Raw genomic sequence first — 19,337 nt, 5'->3', positions numbered from 1 at the left:
CCGGCCCGCCGCACCGGGAGAACTCGCCTCGTCCCGCCCCGGTGGGGAGGGAGGGGGGCGTCGCCGGCGCAGGGCCCGCCCCGCCCGGGTCTGGCTCCCCATTGGCCGGCGGGCTGGAGGTGCGAGGAGGCGGGGCCCGCCTTTGGCGGCTCGCGCCCGGGAAGGTCGGCGGGGGAGCGCTGAGTGCCGCGGGGAGGGCGCGCGGGGACGCGGCGGGCGCCGAGAAGACGCAGCGGCGGCTGGAGCGGCGGCGCCTGGTCCCGGCCACAACCTCTGCCTCCCACCGCGGCCCTCAGCCCGCGGCGCCCGAGCTCCGAGGCGCTTCCCCGGGCGCTGGGCCCGAGGCGGCCAAGACGGCGGGCCGGCCGGGCGCGGGGCGGCGGGCGCTGTGCTGCGGGCTGCGCTGGTGGGGGACGCCGGGCCGCGGCGCGGGCCCGGGGCCCGGCGCGTGCGGCTGGGAGGCGCTGTGGGGGGCGGGCGCGCGGGCGGCGGCCGGGGCCATGGCCGAGGGCGGCGGGGGCGCGCGGAGGAGGGCGCCGGCGCTGCTCGAGGCGGCCCGCGCGCGCTACGAGAGCCTGCACATCTCGGACGACGTGTTTGGCGAGTCGGGCCCGGACAGCGGCGGGAACCCCTTCTACAGCACGTCGGCCGCCTCGCACTCCTCCTCGGCCGCCTCCTCGGACGACGAACCCGAGCGCCCGGGCCCTTCGCCGGGCCTCGCCGCCCCGCCGCCCGGCGCACAGGAGCCGGAGGAGGATGAGGCTGGCGCGGGCTGGAGCACCACGCTGCGGGACCGCCCGCCCCCGCGCTTCGAGGACACCGGCGGTAAGGCGCGGCCCGGGGGAGGTGCGGGTGCTGGGGCGCGAGAATTCCAGATGCTCCGTGGGCGGGCTTGCCTGTGGCAGCTGTGCGGTTCAGGAAACAAACGAGGCTGTGGGAGCGGGGATTTAAAGTGCGAAAATCAAAGTGACTGCATGGGGTGGCGGGTGCTTCTACTTCCTCGTGTGTGGAGGGGATGTGGCGGAGGCCACAGCAGCACTTTTCTACTGGCGAGGACGTGCCGGGGTGGGGGTGGGGGCTTCCTTCACTTGCTGGGGGTGTGCCCCTGCGTCCTACATCTGAAGTCAGTCACACCTGTGGTGTCGCATCTTTGCAGTGGATTAGAATTGGGCTTTCCTAGTTGAGAGGATTCAGAAAACCAGACGCGTCTTGGGGAGGGGGAGTGAATCATTTTGTATTGATGGCCCCAGAACAAGCCTTACCAGGTGCCAGGGGTGGGGCAGGTAGCGGTTTGGAGCGAGGCCCAGGGAGAGCTGAGGGAGAGCCTACCCATTGCGTCTTCACTGGGCTTTCAGTTGTCTCCAGTAATCCGAGAAACTTTACCTCTCCCTGCCATTTAGGATCTCTTGTTAAAAACCTGGCAAGAGTGAAAGGACCAATTACTTTCAGGTGTGTTCTGCTTCCCTCTGTGGTCATAGACGAGCCCCTGATGTCTGGAGAAGGTCGGAGGACGGCTGGCAGCTCTAGCGGCTCGAGGTCCTCCTTACTGCCTCCTTTTTGGGGGAATTTGTTTTAAAATATCTCCACTTAGCCTGCGGAGGCTCAGCAGCCTCTGCCCGCTCTGGGAAGTGGAGACCAGCCGTTTCCACCTGTCCCCTGATGCTTTTGTTCCTTGCTCCGCGGCCTTCTGTGGCAGCCCCTTGTTTCTGCACACCATTTCCATGGGTCGAATTGCGTGCAACCGGTGATGTTGACGACCAGGGAGTGGCCGCACCGGGCGTGATGCGGCCTTTCCCGGGGCTCTCCCTGGTAATAGTTGGGCCAGTCCGGAGCACAGCACATAGGCGCCCAGGCCCAAGGGACCCCCTGGCTGGTGTCTGGACTTGGATCAAGGCATCACGCTGCAGCCTGCTGGCCAGGCAGGCTGGACTCTCAGCAGGGAGTGGTCTGCGAACCTCTAGCAGGCAGGCTGCAGTGTGGATGTGCCGGGCCACAGCTGGGCTTCCGATGTGCAAGTTAGCTGTGCAGCGTTTGGGGCTGGGTAAATTCAAAAGTGCGTTCTCATTTGGGCTTTGGTTATGAGTTTGGGAATTTTTGGTCACATCACTCAGTATAATCCTTTTACACCCCCTACATTTTCCAAAATGTCACAAGGTCTAACAGCCCCAGACAGCTCTTTTTCATATTGGCTCTTAAGAATTGGACCTGCCGAGAGCCCTGGTTTGGCAGCTGAGTGTCTGTGATCATTTTTGATCTGAGAATACTTGGGATACATGTCTGCTGGGGAGACACGCAGACGTTTCCCTGTGTCTCAGGGGAAAGTAGGAAAATTGTGTTAGCTTAAGCCTGGTTATGAGTAAGATTCACGAGCGTGCTGGTGCGAGAAGGATGAACAGACTGAAATAACATTTAAAGCAATATTACTTTTCTTGGTAACCCACACGTGGAAGAAGTTCTGCAGTGGAGCAATTTAATCTCACCACTGCAGCACTTAAACGGTCATGAAGAGCGATATCGTGTGTCATTTGGTCTTAGATTCAAATTCTGCTTCCTTCAGATGTCCGCTGAGTTCACACCTGGACCTGAGAATCACGGTGAAGCATTTTCACCAACGACATTAGCAGTTCCTTGATGGTATTTATGCCCAGTTTTGTTTTCCAGTTTTGTGTAGAGGCTGGATTTGAAACTCCAGCCCTAATGAAGAATTTCCTTCCTCCTTGCAACACTTTCTCCCTAAGGGAAATTTGGGAGCTGGGGAGGCAGTGGAGGGATAAAGTTGATAGCTTATCGAGCAAGAATTCAGATTCCCTAAAACAATGGAGTATGATCCGTGGGCGCTGAAAACAGATGCAGAAATATGTCGCTGGTCAGAGGAAATCCTTGTGCCTGGTGGCGTGGAGAGGGATCGGTGTGTTGAGAGGCTCGGCTGCGCCACGGCCGCTCTGAGCGCAGAGAGGTCAGCTGCTAAGTTTACTGAAGTGCAGTAGCTAAGATAAGACACTCCAACAAGAGTGTGCGCCCCACTTTGAGGGAGTGCAACCTGGCTCTCCCTCCATCTTTGTTCCCCAGTTTATTTGGGTGTGATGGGATAGGGACCCAAGCAGAAGGGTGACATTTTGATCTGTAATCAGCCCTGAGCAAAGAAAACCTCTAATAGAAATTGCCTTTGCTGCTAGAATCAGATGAGGAAAACAGAGGATTCTAGACTCTTGGAACAGGCTTCCTGCCTGCCTTCTGCTGTAAAAAAAAAAACATGTGTACACGTATGGATGTAAATAGTCGTGTTATGTGTGTAACTGTCTTATGTGTAAATGATATTGCTTGTGCGGAGTGTGGTTTCTTTTATTAGAAAGAGATCATAACCTCTGTCTCGGAGCCCTCTGAGGACCTGGAACCCATTTCAGAGTTCCTGCCTTTGAGGGAGGTGTAGACACAGGGCACCGCCGTGCCTTTGATCTGCAGTCAGAGCCTGTGGGGAGAATGCACACAGTAGAGAGATACTTAGTGCCCAGCTGCGAGGAGGAAGGGAGGGAGGGAGAAGCATTTCTGGGGTTAAGATTGAGACTCCTAACTGCTTTCCAGGCTGTTCTAGGCTCCTCAGCCTCTTCCTTCTTCTTTTTTTTCTCCCCCCAGCGTATTTAACTTCCTGGATCAGGCTCTCCAGAAGTGCAACCAGCACTTGTGGATGGAGAGGTCCTCTCTCCCCCTCCCCTCAACCCCCCCTCCTCTCAATTCTGGGTTCTGGTCATGCCTTGAGGTGTGGGTCCCCTTGGGATGATGTAAATATATAGACTGTGTTTTGGGGGGCTGGTTGATAAACTCCTAACACTTGTGTGGATGGAAGGTCAGCCTGGGAGCTCAGGGACCCAGGACCCTCTCCTAACCAGACTGGCAGCATCAAAACCCCTGAAGTGGCCCCCATCAAGCTGCCAAACTCGGCTGCCCACCGTGCAGACAACCAGCGCAGCATGCAAGCTCCCTCTTTGGAAACAGCATGAAATTCAGCTGCTTTTTGGGCTCCTGCCCTTTTGGTTTCTTATTCTGAGCAGTCCTGTGATTCGTTCTCTCCGAGGAGGCAAAAGAACAGGCAGATGCACAGATGCTCGGGGGCTTCCCGTCTGTTCGGCTTTGTCGGTCCTTTGTCGCAGCAGGCTGCAATCTGAGCTGTTCGCTCTTTCTATGGGAGAATGGACTCCTTAGGAGTTTTCCTTCCATGTTGACCATGTCAGCCACCCTCTCATCATTTAGCCTGGAGCTATGACCTTGACAAGCTGGGAGGAACGTATGACATTGGAAATTAACATTGTGAAGTATTTTATCTTTAGAGTTTGGTGTTGGTTTCTTCGGTGTAGTCTTTTTGACTAACAAGGAAGAAGGGAAGCATCTTCCTCTTAAAAGCAGAGTTAAACCGAGGCCCTCTTCTGCCATGAGATTTGTGAGCTAAGATACCTGGACCCCTCTCTGCGGGGTCGGGTAAGGAGCTGCTCTGTAGGCGTCCTGCGGCTCCAGGAGGACCTCAAATCGCGGTGAGCTACGAGAGAAGTCGCGCGCACTGCTGAGTGAGAGTCATGCTGTGGGCGCACAGAATTCAGAGGGGGGAGCTTCCTGGGAGAGGCGTCTTGCTCTGTTTCTGGGAGTCACTTCCAGGGGCAGGGGAACTCGAGCTCACGAGAGGGCTAATAACCCACAGTTCACACGTGTTACTTGCTTTTTCACGCAGCATCACACTGAATCTTCACAGGTGCTCTGTGTGGGAGGAGTTCTCATCTCCAGTTTACAGAGAAAGACAGATGGGTCTTTTCTGCCAGAGTCTGGGTGGTGGGGGGTCGGGGGGAGTAATGAGATGACTTTGGATTAGGATATGAAACAGAAGATTTGGGATTTTATCTGGCTTCTAATTTAATCCCTGCTTCCCTGAGCCATTGTGATGGGAGGTTAGAGCTTGTCCTCAGGGAGCAGGGCTCTGAATACACCAGCACCCTGGGAGTTTATGTGTGGTTTAGAGCTCAGTTTTACAGATGAAAACTCACCTTTATTTTTAAGAGCTGTGGTTGTATGTTTTTTTTTCTTATTCGCAAGTAATATGTGTTCATTTTAGGAAAAAACAAAAAGAAACATGATACAGTTTAAAGAAACCCCATGATCTCCTGTTATCCAGAAATAACCCATTGAGTGTGCCCTTCACACAGCTCAGGTTACTCATTGTTGAGTGACCTGCTTTTTAATTCTAATTAATATATTGTAAACAGATTCCATTTAAATTTTAAGACGTCATTTTAATGAATCTATAATATTACACAGTTCCCTTTGGGTGGGCATTGGGTTCATTGCCCCCTCTGCCCTGGTATTTATAGATATTTATTTCTACTTATGATGCTATGATAAATATTCTTGAAGCTTAAGTTTGTGTGCACATCCTTAATATGTTCCTTAGCATAAAATGATCAAAACAGAGTTGAATTAGGGATTTTGTACATGTTAAGGGTTTTGATGTCTCTTGCGAAATAGCCTACTAGAAATGCACCTGCTTACACACCAGCCAGCAGTGTACCAGAGTCCTTTAGAAAATCTGGTTTCCAAGGCAGCAAACCCATGTGCAATTCCTGCTGGTAACACGGCCCTTAGGGAGTGTCCCATGGACTAAAGCTTATTGAGATGTGACACACACAGTGCATGAGCCACAGTGCACACCTTCCCAGGTCAAGAGAAGAGACTTTCCCAGCACCGCAGAGAGTCCCTCCGGCCCCTCCCCAGTCAGTGCCTCCCTGCCCCCAGGGGTAACCACTGTTCTGATTTCCATCATCATCGATTAATTTTGCCTGTTACTTTGACCTGGTTCTGTAGCTCATCGTTGCATCTGTGAGATGCATGTAGCAGTCTTCATTTTTATTTTGCTGCAGAGTATGCCATTGTATAAATACTCCAGTTTGTTGTCCATTATCCTATCAGTGGACTTTGAGATTGATTCCCAGTTTGGGGCTTTTATGAATAAAGCTGCTACAAACATTCTTGTGCTTGTTTTTATATGGACAGATACATAATTTCCCTGGGGCGTATATACCTCGGAGGAGGATTGCCGGGTTGTAGATTAAATGTGTGTTTCCGCCTCGGCACTGTGGACACCATGGGCTGGGAGTCCTTTGTTGCGGAGGCTGTCTTGTGCACTGAAGGATGCTCAGCGTTCCTGGCCTCTGCCCGCTGAACGCCAGTAGCATCCCTTCCTCTCGTTGTGGCAACCAGAAGTCTCTCCAGGCATTGCCAGATGTCCCGTGGGGACCAAAATCATCTGCAGTTGAGAACCACTGCTTTAGCAGATATAGCCAAATGGCTTTCCAGTTTACACCCACCAGCAGTGTATGAGATGTGCCCTGTGTTAATTCAGCAAGCATATTGAGCCCTGCTGGGATAAAATGATAAATAAGGCATGTCTCCTGGGGTCCAGTAGGAGAGACAAAGTGAAGAAAAAGAGATAAGAGTCCGTGATCAAGGTAAACATGGATTTAGGTGGGATTCTAGAGACGCATCACCTCATCCAGCTGGGTTGGGGAAGAGGAGGTGCTTCTGGCACAGGTGGCCCCTGAGCTGCATCTTGAAGAATAAAAATGAGTCTGGTAAAAAGGACAGGAAGGGGCATCTCCAGCAGGGGAGCAGAGTGGGCAAAGGCTGGGGTCGGGGAGAGAAGGCATGCCACCTTTGCCTTCGGGCAGCCCCCCTCTCCCTTGAGCTGAGTATCCATCCTTACTTGAGGCCTCAGTGCAAATGTGTTGAAATTTGATGTTTGTCATTGTTACCATGGCAAGTTGCTGTAGCTGGAATCTGAACTCCAGGTTCAGACATGGGTGTGGATTTACTTAGCAAATGCTGGATCCCATGGAGATGGGATTTGGCAGATTTGGTGAGAAATCAGTGCTTAGATTAAATCAGTGGTGGAATCCATGGAGCTGCACTGAGGTCTTTCCTTTAATGAAGGAAGAGGGAAGATGACAACCAAAGTTAATGTGGTAAAACCTTCACTGGCGAAGGGGAGTGTAGTACTAGCTCAGGGTCGGGACAGGAGGATGTCCTGGTGAAAGAATAAATGAATACCTCAGATATCCTATCATGTAAAGGGATGCTCTGCCCAGACTGGCACACGGTACAAAGAATTTTCTTCCCCTGGTTTGTGAATTCCAGGAAGAATTATTACAAAAGTGTGACTATCTGACCATATCTAGGTGTGTATTTAATAAATCACTTTATTAAAATGTTTAGAACTGCAAATCCTTCTGCTTCTTATATCATTGCCATTGCTACCAACTTTAACCAAGACACTCTCACTCATTGACTAGGATATTGGAGCCTTTGTCTGCTTGGATTCCCAGAGTCCAGTCTTGCTGGTGCCCACAGGCCCCTGCCTCTCTCTCTCTGTCAGTGATCTTTCCAAACATAAGCTCATCCACTCACTTCTCTGCTTAAAACCTTTCAACGGCTTCAACTTTGGGCCAAAGGGAATTCCAGAGTCCTTCGCAGGGCCTCCACATTAGCCTTCCTTTCCCGTGTCACCTTTGGGCCCTGTCCTACTTTCAACATTCTCTAGTCATATGGCCTGTCCATCTCAGAGCCTTTGGGCCCGCCAGGCCCTCATCTGGAATGTTCTTCCTCTTGATACCTGAATGGCAGCCCTGGCTCGTTGGTCTCTTCTTGGTTCAGATGTCACTGTCTCCAAGAATCTAAAATCCCCACCTTCCCTCTGGCCCCTTTTCACACCCATCTAAGTGAATTCAGTCCCATGTGGCCTGAGATCTTGGATGTCCTGGTCATGGTTCGCATGTGGTGGTTCCTCAAGTTTTGTTGGGTGAGTGAATGAACAAGAGAATAGATGGATGTGGAAGTCGGTTTTTTGAATGGGGGTGGGAATTGGCATCATGAGGAAATGTTTACAAGGACCTGAGCATTTTTAAGGACCCAGGTTGTGGAAGAGTGGTTGGGGTGGCTCACAGGGCATGAATTCCTTCCCGGGAGGGAAGACACTGAAGCAAGTCTGGGACATGTTTTACAGGGATTTCCATCCTGGATGGGAGACTGAATTCGCTGGCCTCTGGGAAACTCACCAACCCTTGGGCTTCTACAACCCGCCCACTTCCTAACAGCCAGAAACCTCCAAGACAGGACTCTGTTAGTGATTTGCAGGAGGGCCAGCTCCTCGTACCCTTGAAATTATTTCACAAATCCTTGTACATCACTGAGTACCAGGTAGTGTTCTAAGCACTTTCTAATCTACGTGATCATAACAGTCCTGTGAGGTCAGTACTGTTATTATTGTTATTTTTAACCTGAGGAAATCGAGTCCCAGAGAGGTTAAGTGACACAGGGTAGACATATCCTTTTGATTAGGGGACAGGGAAGCATCACACTGAAGCCTGAGTGTGGAACATACTGTCTGCTGGGCAGATCAGCTGATGCAGAAGTCCCTCGCAGGTGGCTCTGAATTGAAGACCATTGGCATTCTCCAAATCCATCTCACCTGTTGACTCTTATCCCAGGCGGTGGCTGCACCTAACTTCCCAGCCCCCTTGGCAGTGAGGGGGGCCGCTGCCTGGATTCTGGGCAATGGAAGAGGAGCCAAAGTGTGGACCCCACTCTCAGGCCTGGCCAAGAGGGAGGTTCCTCTGGGCCACACGTCAGAGATGCTGGGGCCACCACATGAAAGGACTTTGGGTCTGAATCACGGTTTGGAGCAAAGCCACCCGTGAATCAGACCTGTATGTTCTGGACTAAATTTATGTGGGCAAGAAATGAACTCTCCTCCTGTTGGCTTTGTCAACATTTGGTAGCAGTGGGGCAGGGTCAGAGTGGTCATCATAGTCCTGTATGCACAGACACTGAAGAACAGAGATGGCTGGGGACAGGCAAACTCACATCAGTAGGGCCACTTGCTAATCAGGGTGCAAGGATTCACGAAGGACAATGAGAAAAAATGAATAAAGAATAAAAATGAATCATTTGTATGCTCTCAGTGAAGTTCCCACTGTACCTTGGAAGTAGGCAGGTGAGAAGGTGCAGGTGAGCAATGTGCAGTGGATCCTCTAAACACAGTTATTAACTGCACATCGATGTTTTGAAGCAGTAGAGGGTGTGAAAGGTTCTTGGCAGTCAGTTTCTGGTGGGGAGTGAGCAGCCCAGGGTGAAGGGCCCAGAGTCTGCTGAGTGCCCACCCTGTGATCTCGGGCAGGTGGCCCAGTAGAACCCGGCATTGAGAGAATCACTGAAGACACTGTGAGGGGCCTCAGGACCTCACTCCCATCAGCTGGGACCCAGGTTGGATGGGGAGAGAGACCCCATGAGCAGGTGACAGACATCAATGACAGATGGTCACTGCCCTTGCCCCTGCTGGGCCTCATCCTCTCTGAGAGGATGTTGCAGAAAAAATGTGTAATAGCTCAGTGCTACAGCTCAGTTGTGACAGCAACCTGGATCTGGGCGAGAGACCAAGCAGCACTCAGAGAGTTGGAGAACTCAGGTTTATTACGCCAGCTGGCCCGGTGGACTTAACACTCCAAGCTCTGGAACCCCGTCTGTAGGTTTACACAGGGTTTTATAGGCTGCCAGTTTACACTTTGCAACATCAATGCAAATAAGGTATAACAAAAGTTGACTAAATAGTAACAAGCTTTGTAGAAATGGACCAATCAGGAGGGAGAGAAGTAACCAACCAGGAGTGAGGGAAATGGACCAATCAGGAGTGAGAGAAATAACCAATCAGGAGTGAGCGCCATGCAAATAAAGTACTACAAATGGACCAATCAGAAGTTACGGAAATGGACCAATCAGGAGTGAGAGAAATAACCAATCAGGAATGAGATCCATGCAAATGAAGTACTACAAATGGACTAATCAGAAGTTAGGAAAATGGACCAATCAGGAGTGAGAGAAATAACCAATCAGGAGTGAAGGAAATAACCAATCAGAAGTGAGCTCAGGGAACCAATAGAATTTTAGGGGTAAGTAAGCCGTTTCAGAGCCAAAAAGTGAGATAGAGACTCTGGGCCAGGGAACCTAAATGTGCTGGCAGGAGAGTGGTGGCCCTGCCTGGGGGTCCTGCTGGTCTTTTTATGGGGCTTCCCGCCTCAAGGGCAGAGAGGAAACCAGTGGGTGAATGCAATACTGACATTTCAGAATCTCCAAGAAGCTTCCATGGTGAAGGCAATTAAAAATTGAGTTACTTCAGAAGAACCAGAGTGGGAGGAGACCTGTTTTCTCAAGTTTGGGAAACAGAGTTACAAACAGAATATAAGGTATCAGGATAAAGATGATTTTCTGGGAAGAAAAAATGTAAACAAGTGGAATCATTTAGAGAGCGTTTAGGGAAAGCCTTGCTTATTTGAGCTCCTTCTACGTTGAGGGGAAAGTGGAGAATCAATAGCATCTTAAATAAGTTTCCCTGGGAGTCTGCAGCCGAGTTAGTGGGGTGTACCCCATAAAGATTTTGAATTTCTGTGAATGAGCAGACCTTCTCTCAGAATTCACATTTTTACCTAGTGTTTCAGCCAGATATCCAATCTGGTTTTCCTGTCTAGCTGGGAAACTGAGCCATAATTTAAAGCACCTACGGGGACATGCATTCAGAATTCCTGTAAAATCTGGAAAAGCATCTCACTGGAAATTGGAGATAACTGCACTAAGAAGGCTTTTCTTTACGGTTGAAAGAGGCGAATTTTAGGTAAATATCAGCAAGTGTAAATTCACACTGCGTATCATACATGTGTACACGCGTTGTCTAAGAGAAGTTTGGCAGAGAAGAAATAGATTTTGAAAAGATGTAGGTAAATTCTGGGAGGTGGCAAATTCCATCAAGGAAGCTGGAGTGGCTGACAGAGTAGAGCCCAGACTTCTGAGGATGGTGTGTGAGATACTTTGTTGGGAGGGAGTGAGGACCTGCAGCTGTCTTTGAGTCTGCCTCTCGGAAAGGCATTGTGATGCAGTGTGCAGGGTTTGGGAGACAGACACACACTGGATGCCTGTCCCAGCTCTGTCTCCAGAGCGCCACCTCCCACAGAACAGCACCAGGCACTGGATGAGATCATATCCAGTCTTAACACCGGAGGCACTGGGCAAAGTACCCTTCCCACTGTCTTGCTGGGCTCCTGAGAGCAATTCCCAATGTCCCTGCTGCCAAAGGACCAACCGAAGCCATGTGCCCCTTGGGTTCTGCCAACATTCTTTCATCCCAGCAGGTTATTGGCAGCAAGGTTGGAAAATGTTTTCATAAAACTGCCTGGGAAATGAAAGCTAAACAGCCCCAAAAAGAAAAGTTCTTGAATTTAGGCTTCATCTCTTCTTTTGAATATATTTCATTTATTTGGCAAATACTGATAGATTGCCTGTGATGGGCCAGGCACTGTGTTAGAACCTGGGGCTTGAGAAATGAATAAGAAAAGCATAGAGCCTGGTGGTGGAGACAGGAGGTGCTCAAATGCTTGTGACCCACAGAATAGATACTTTCATAAGAAAGACGTCCTAAGGCTGAGGGAACACCCGAGACCAGCATGTCTATAGGAAATGTGACCAAGGGGATGGCACCAAGGGAGACCAAAGGGTGGTTTGCTCAGATTCCTGCTCTTGAAAGCGTCTCCCCCAGAGATGGAATCAGGAGCTTGGCAAGCCAGAGTCGCTCTAGATGGAAGCGTGGCTGGCTCGGCCTAAACTTTGACCTGCGGCCGATGAGCACCCATTAAGGAGTATAATGCGAGGTGATACTGACATGCGTCTCTTACCCTCAGCGTGTTACTGGGAAAAGCCAGTGATGATTGCAGCGTTAAACACAAAAGGAGTGCTTTTTTTCTTGGTCTTTTTAAAACTATGCAGTCTTTTAAAAATTACACACAAAATACCATTTTATTTCTACGTGTTAGTATCATACCTGGTTTTTAACCGCAATCCTGTTTGACGCTTTTTTGTTAGAATTCCCCTCACTGCCTGCCTCCATGTAGTTCGTGTTGACAACTTGTAGCTCCTGCACAAACATATTTGTGCGTATACATGTAAAGATAGGAGTTTGGGGGGAGTCGTTGTTGAACAAAATACAGGCGCATTTTATATACCTCTCTGTTACGCTCTCCTCACTCAATATTTCATGAATAATCTCCTTCTATATCCATCCTACTTAATTTTTATAAGGAGTGGCTGCTAAACTTTTATCAAATGCCTTTATTTTGATCAAAATTCATTTATCACTATGGTCCTATTAATGAAGTAAATTTGATTGATTTGCTGGTTTTAAGATTCCCTTACATTTCTGGAATAGATCCAAGTTGGCCTCAGCGTGTATCTCTGATAGATGGCTGAATTCTGTTGTTACTAGTATTCGCTCAGAGTTTCTGTAACTAATTCATCATAAGCCCGACTTGTTCATTGTTCCCCCCTCATCTCCTCTCTCTCAGGTCTGGGTATTAAAATTATGCTCGGCTTCATAAAATAAACTGGCTTATTATTTTTTTAATTGCCTGCTGCCATTAAACAGTAGAATTATGAGCTGGGTACCACTCAGCTGCCAAAACCTGTCTGGTGTTGGTGCTTTTTAGAAATTTTCCACTTCCCGAATCATTTTGATGATTTATGTTTTCCTAGGAAATCATCCATTTCTTATAGGTTTGCAAATTTGTTAACGTAAAATTCCTCACAGTTTGGAAAAATGATTCTTTGGTTTGATTTTATAGTCTGCCCTTGCTTTCTTTTGTCTTTGTTCTCAACCTTCGTCTTCTGTCTTCGTGTATCTTCTTTCCCTGAACCCCTCCTCCCCTCCCCTTCCTTCCTTCACTCTTTTCCACCTTTCTTCTCCCCCCATCACCCACCTTCTCCCCCTTACCCTTCATTAGGCATGTAACGTGTTTTTCTATATGCTTTGTCTTTTCAGAGAATCAGCTTTGCATTTATTTGGCCCTCTTATATATTGTTTAATTTAAAATTTTATCTTTGTTATAGCTTCTTCCTTTTGATTTATTGAGCTGTCTTTTTCTAATTGGTTAAGCTGAGTACAAAATTTCTTTCTTAAAAAAATCTTTAAGGTTGAAGGCATTTGACACAAAAATCTCCTGAGAGTATAACTTCCTGTGTATTCTATAAGTTTTGATATAAAGTGTTGTCCTTTTCATTGTTTTCAAGATTTCTTTTTTTTTTTTTTTTGGTCTTCCTTTTCTTTTTTGGTTTAAAAGTATATTTCTTAATTTCTGGGTAGTTAAGGGTTTTTTTTTTTTTTAACCTGATTATTTAATTCTCCACTTGATTTTAGCCAAAAGGCCAAGAAGCAATTATTTAATTCTAATTTTATTGGATTGTGATCAAAGAACTGCCCTTTAAATCTTTCATTTGAAAGGCTTGTAAAGGTTTTCTTTGTTGCCAAGTATGGAGTTAATCTTTACAAATGTGGGATACATAGGTAAAAAAAAAAATGTATTTTTTTTTATTTGAGGGAAGTAAGGATATCTGTTTTTCTCTTTGTCTTCTGTGTCTCTCTTTCTGCTAATAGATATTCTCACCTGATGGGCTAAATTTTTACCACCTTCTTGCATTTTTAAGAGTCTTTAGTTGCCATATTGTTCAGTGCATATGTATTTAAACACCTTTTATATCTTCCCGCCAAACTGTGCCTTTTATAATGTTCCTCTTCATCTTGCTTATACCCTTAACTTTAAATCCAGCTTGTCTGCTGTTCATTTTGCTCTTCCTGTTTTCTGCTCCCCTGCATTTGCCTGGTATCTCCTTGTCTGGTGCACTGTTTGCATGTATTTTGTGAACAGCATGTAGATGGATATGTATTTTTGACACAACGTGATAGACTCTTTAGTTGGAAAAATCAGTATGTACCCACTTCAAATAATGACAGACATGATTTTATTCCTTCCATCTTATTTAGTTCACTTTTTTTCTCCTTTTCCCATTTTTGGTGTTCTGATCAAGTCATTTATTCTTTTTCTACGTAATAAGAATGGAAGTTCTTTCCATTTTGGGGGGCAAGAGATTTATTGAGATATATTTCACATGCCATACAATTTGCCCATTTTATGTGTACAATTTAGTGACTTTTAGTGTATTCACAGTTTGTGCAGCCATCAGCACAGCCAGTTTTAGAACACTTTCGTCATCCCAAAAGAAACCTTTAGCCATCACCCAAGGACAGCTCAGTAAATCAAAACAAAGAAGCTATAATAAAGATAAAATTTTAAATTAAAAATGTAAGAAAGACAAATAGACTCAAAGCTGATTCTTTGCAAAGCCCAACAATATAGTAAAACACCTCACGTGCCCAATTAAATTAATTAAAGTAAATTAGGGATCCACTTACTAATTTACTTCTTGTCTCTATTAGACTTGCCTATTCGAGGAATTTCATGTAAATGAAATCACAAAATATGTGGTCTTTGTGACTGGTTTCTTTCAACTACATAATGTTTCCAAGGTTTATCCATGTTTGTTGCATGTGTCAAAATTTCACTCCTTTAAAGGCTGAATAACATTCCACTGAGTTGATATATACATTTTATTTATTCATCAGTTGATGGATCTTTGGGTTGTTTTCACTTTTTTGCTGTTATAGATAAAGCCAAAACCTTCGTGCACAAATTTTAGTGTGGACATAGTTGTCACTTCTCTTGGGTGTGTACCTAGGAGTGGAATTTCTGGGTCATAATGTAGCTCTCTGAGGAACTGACAAAGTACTTTACAAAGCGGGTGTCCCATTTTATGTTCCCAACAGCAATGTAGAGAGTACTGATTTTTCCACATCTTCATTAACACCTGTGGTTTTCCAGGGCTTTTGATAGCAGCCTTGCTAATGAGTGGGAGGTGGTATCTCATTGTAGTTTTGATCTGCATTTTCCTAATGATTATGATATTGAGCATCTTCTCGTGTGCTTGTTGGACATTCATACATTTGTATGTTGGAGAAATATTCAGGTTTTTTGCCCATTTTGCGCAAGTGGCTAAATGTTTGCCTAAGGCAGGACTGAAGCCAATTGTAGAATGAACTTCTAGGGTAAAGATACAGTCTGACATAGAAACAAACTTATGATTCCTAGGGTAAAGGCCAGGTGGAAGGATAAATTGAAAGTTCAGAATTTGCAGATACTAATGACTATGTATAAAATAGGTAAACAGTAAGGTCGTGCTGTAGAGCACAGGGAACTGCATTCAATACCTTATAATGGCTTATAATGAAAAAAGAACATGAACTATGCTGTATACCAGAAACTAACAAAACATTGTAAATTGACTATACTTCAACTAAAAAAAAAGATAGCCAGAAGTTTTGCTTTCTTAAAAAAGCCTTTATATTGTATTAAAGAATATGAAAAGGAATATCTGTATGTATATGCATGACTGGGGCATTGTGCTGTGCACCAGAAATCAACACATTGTAACTAATGGTACTTCAATTAAAAAGAAAAGAAAAAGCATTAAGATAATAATAATAATAATAATAATAATAATAATAATAATGATGATGATGATGATGATGATGATGATGATGATGATGTATTGGAAAAAAAAGTTAGGTGTCACAATTCAAAAGGTTGACCATATGGTACAGAAATAATCATTTCTCATGCTGTCAGTGGCTTTAAGGTACGGTAATCACTCTACTGCACACTTGTGAAGTGAAGAGGTGTTCACTATCTGTTGGGGTGAGGGGAGGGGCAAGGGGTTTTGGGCCGTGTCTGCCAACACGAGGACTTGTGCCCAGTGATGGCTCCACCTTCCCCCCTAATCGTAGCTCCTAAAGGTGATGACTTAGCTTCTCTTGGTCTCCCAGACTTGAGGACTTGGCCAGTCTGAGAGGATGCGTTTGCGTTGACAGAATCCCGTGCACTAAACCTTGGTGTATCACTTCACGCTGTGCTTTGAGGTGTATTTTTTAGGCGCAGACTTCAGAAGTTGCCCTCACAGATTTGACTTCTAATATTTCTGACTGCAGTAGCTACTTCGTGCCGTCACTTAAGGAAGAACTAGGGGTGTGGCAGTGGGGTGGTATGTTTTTCTTTCAAGATAACAAAATCATGTGTTTTAAGAAGGGGGAGGGATTAGGTTTTTTTATGTCTTTATTTTAATGGAGGGACTGGGGACTGAACCCAGGACCTCGTGCATGCTAAGCGCGTGCTCCACCACTGAGCTGTACCCTCTTCCCAAAATCGTGTCTTAATTTCTGTGCGCACCTCAGATTTTGGTGGATGAGCATGGATTCTGGCATCTTCCCTGAGGAGATGATTCTTGTCACTTAAGGAACCCTTGTGCTCTCATGACACGTCAGTTTGGTTACCCGGAACCCTGCAGGCCAGCCAGGGAGGCAGAACTGTGGGTGACTCCTGAGAACTCCGGGCTGTCAGTGCTCAAAGGCCTGTGGGTGTGTTTGCAGCATCCAGATGTCTGCTGCACACGATGTCGAAGGAGCTCGTTAATTCAGGGGAAGAAAATCTTCAGTTTCAACGCTTCCCAGGAGGAACTGCGTAGCCAGGATTCGTAGTTTGGGTGACTCTTGGCAATTCTTCACCTTCTTACTCCTGAACATGCTAATCAGCCCACGGTAATCATTTCAACATGCACTTTGAGTTTAGCGTTAGTTTCCATAGACTTAAAACTACAACAGGGGAGGCTGTCGCTCAGTGGTAGAGCGCATGCTTAGCATGCACGAGGTCCTGGGTTCAATCCCCAGTACCTCCATGAAAAAAAAAAGAAAAAAGAAAGAAAAGAAACTGTAAGAAGTTGTCTTCTTAAAGGGCATTCCTGTGAGGACTGTTATTTTAAAACCTGACTAATGAAGGCAAAATTTTTCTGGAACTTTCCTTCATTCCCTGTGCGTTATTTTTAATGTCTGTATTGAAAGTGATTTGTTGTATCATCATATATGATTGTGGAATTTTTTTTTCTTCCATGTTTAAGCTGCTAGAGTTAACCTTCTGGATTTAATTCATCTTCACTGGGTGAAGAATTCACAAATAAGACTTTTTCTTGAAATACTCAGCCTGAATGAGATTGAACGATTCTAAAACTACATTCAGTTCTTAAGGGCTAGTTGGTTTGGTCTTGTTTCATCTTATGAAAGTTGATACCTGAAATAATTCTAGAGATTATAATTATGACATAATCTAAATTGTATCATTACTTTAATTTTATGACCATCAGTTCTAAAAGTATAAATATTTTTTCTAAAGTCATCTCGGCTACATACGCCAACTGTGTTAATTATCATTCTATTTCTGGATTTAAGTATTTGAAAGCTGTTAATCTTACTACTTTTTATAGTTTGTAGTCTTTTTGTTTATAAAATTGTCAGCTCTTCCAGTGTTTCATTGTTGCAACATTTTACTCTTATACTAATTATTATACATGTATCCTTTAACTTACAGAATTTCCCCATAGAAAGCGCATATGTTTATATTAGCCTGAGTTACAAGCAGAACGCTTAGTTGGATGGAGAAGTGAATTCTCAGATATTAATAGCAAAGCTGAATTGAATGTCTTGTGCATGTGGCTGAGAGAGTTCTACTGCTGAGGCATGATAGGAATCTACATGGTCACGTGACACTGATCACCTGTCACTTCAAGGGGGTCAGAAATGACCCTGAAGCAGGCATCAGTCAGCTGTTCAGCCTTGCCAAGGCCAAGACGGTTTGGCTCATTAGTCATCAGTTTTCTCTCCTTTTCGCTCCGCAGAGTCTTGGTCCCAGTCCGTTTGCTGTTAGCGCTCTTCCTTTCTTCTTTTGTCCCCACGGTGACGCACAGGGCTCTGTGGCGGTGTGGACTCTGAATTCTTGTCTTCAGAGATCCTCGTCTTGACGGCCGGAAGTTACTTCGTCGTCCAGGCTGCTCTGATGTTGTCCTCAGCTGGTCTGTGTCCCTTTCTATTTTCTGTTTCCTTTTTTAGGTACGAGTTCATTCTGCCCACAGGATTGTCTCCCCCCCCCCCCCATCCTTAGATTCAGAAGCTTCAGTAGCACACGGCTCTTGTCTTAGCCCTTATGTCCAGAGCTGGGTTTCTCTCTCCCTGTTTCTCTCTCCGTCTCAGGATGCAGCCTTAAGTCTCACAGCTTGTCCTTTGTGCTTTTCATTCTGGACTTGTGCTCTCTGCTTTGTTATTTCTTGGACCTGATCTTCTAAGCCAGTGGTTCGAGAGTCATATGCGACCACTTCACCTTCTCCTGTTCAGTGGGGAAATCATGTTTTCCCCCCAGTGTGTGTTGCAGGTGAATCTCTTGGTGTGCTGTTATTACTATTTTAATCAAAATTCAAGTTGTCATCTATATCTTCCAGTAGCTGTCTCTCCCTGGACGAGTGTTCTGTTTCTTCTGAGCCACCTTACTTCCTCTGAGACCCTTGGAAGAGGGGTAATCTTTCTTCGTAGGCTCATGGGACCTGGGACCCAAGGGGTGGGCCGGCCTGTGTGATGGAGAGAAGGCAGCCCCCGGCTGTGTCCACAGCCGACACCTGCAGGACCTTCCTGCAGTCCCACTGCTTGTTCTCAGGCTCAGGGGCAGGAAGCCCTGCCTCCTTCCCAGCTGTTTCGCTGCCTCTGGAGCCTGGGGATCTAGACGGAGCACACAAGCCCACGCTGACCTTTCTCCCAGGTCCGCAGGTGTGTTCACACCTCCTGGCACTGGGGCACCTCCTGGCACTCCCCTCCAGCAGGAGCCTGCGGTTCTCAGCGCTGGAGAGGCAGGCTGGGGGCGGGGGGAGGGTTTGGGGGTGACAAGGTGAGATTTGAGCAAAGGTGAGGGAGTTGGCCAAGCTGGATACTGGGAAGTGGGTATCCTTCCCATCCAGGCGGGAGAACCACCAGTGTCAGGCCCAAGGCGGGAGTGTGCCTGGAGCAGGGTGGCAGGAGGAGCAAGGAGGCCAAGTTGCTGAGAGCCAGTCTGGAGGAGGGGAGGAGGACGGAGGTCACACGGGGAGGGGGTGGAGGTGGATCTTGGAGGGTCCTCCTGGCCATCGCTGGGACACGGCTTTAACTCTGAGTGACATGGGGAGCCTTTGGAGTGTTTCTAGCAGAGGGTAACATGGCCCCACATAGCTTTTAAATAAGATGCTCTGGGGCCAACGTAGGATCCAGCCCTGCTGTAGTCTGACGAGGCGTGGCGGAAGAATGGAGGCCACGAGGTGCTCAGATTCTGGGCGTGTTCTGAAACTAGAAGCAGCCATGTGCCCTGATGGGTTGAATGATTCGACCTTGGGACCTGAGTGCGGGAGGCATCTCCAGCGATGCTGGCAGGAGGAACAGGCTTCATTTTGCCAGAGCTTGACGTCGTGCCGAGTGAGGATCTTCCTCCATCCTTCAGTCATCCTGCCCTCCGCCCACCACGTGTCAGTGT

General features: G+C 47.1%; 1 protein-coding gene across 2 annotated transcripts in view; it reads left to right on the top strand.

The window, feature by feature from the left end:
• The first annotated feature begins 500 nt into the window (after nucleotides 1-500).
• PGBD5 (piggyBac transposable element derived 5) overlaps nucleotides 501-19,337 on the top strand; it is an 81,390-nt gene continuing 62,553 nt past the window's right edge. For both annotated transcript variants that reach the window (XM_031460855.2, XM_031460854.2), the window contains exon 1: nucleotides 501-825. In XM_031460855.2, the coding sequence (XP_031316715.2) occupies nucleotides 501-825 (325 nt within the window). The remainder of the gene's footprint in view (nucleotides 826-19,337) is intronic.

The sequence above is a fragment of the Camelus dromedarius genome, chromosome 8 (assembly GCF_036321535.1).
Source record: "Camelus dromedarius isolate mCamDro1 chromosome 8, mCamDro1.pat, whole genome shotgun sequence".
Taxonomy (NCBI): domain Eukaryota; kingdom Metazoa; phylum Chordata; class Mammalia; order Artiodactyla; family Camelidae; genus Camelus; species Camelus dromedarius.
This window is presented reverse-complemented; position numbering and strand designations above follow the sequence as displayed.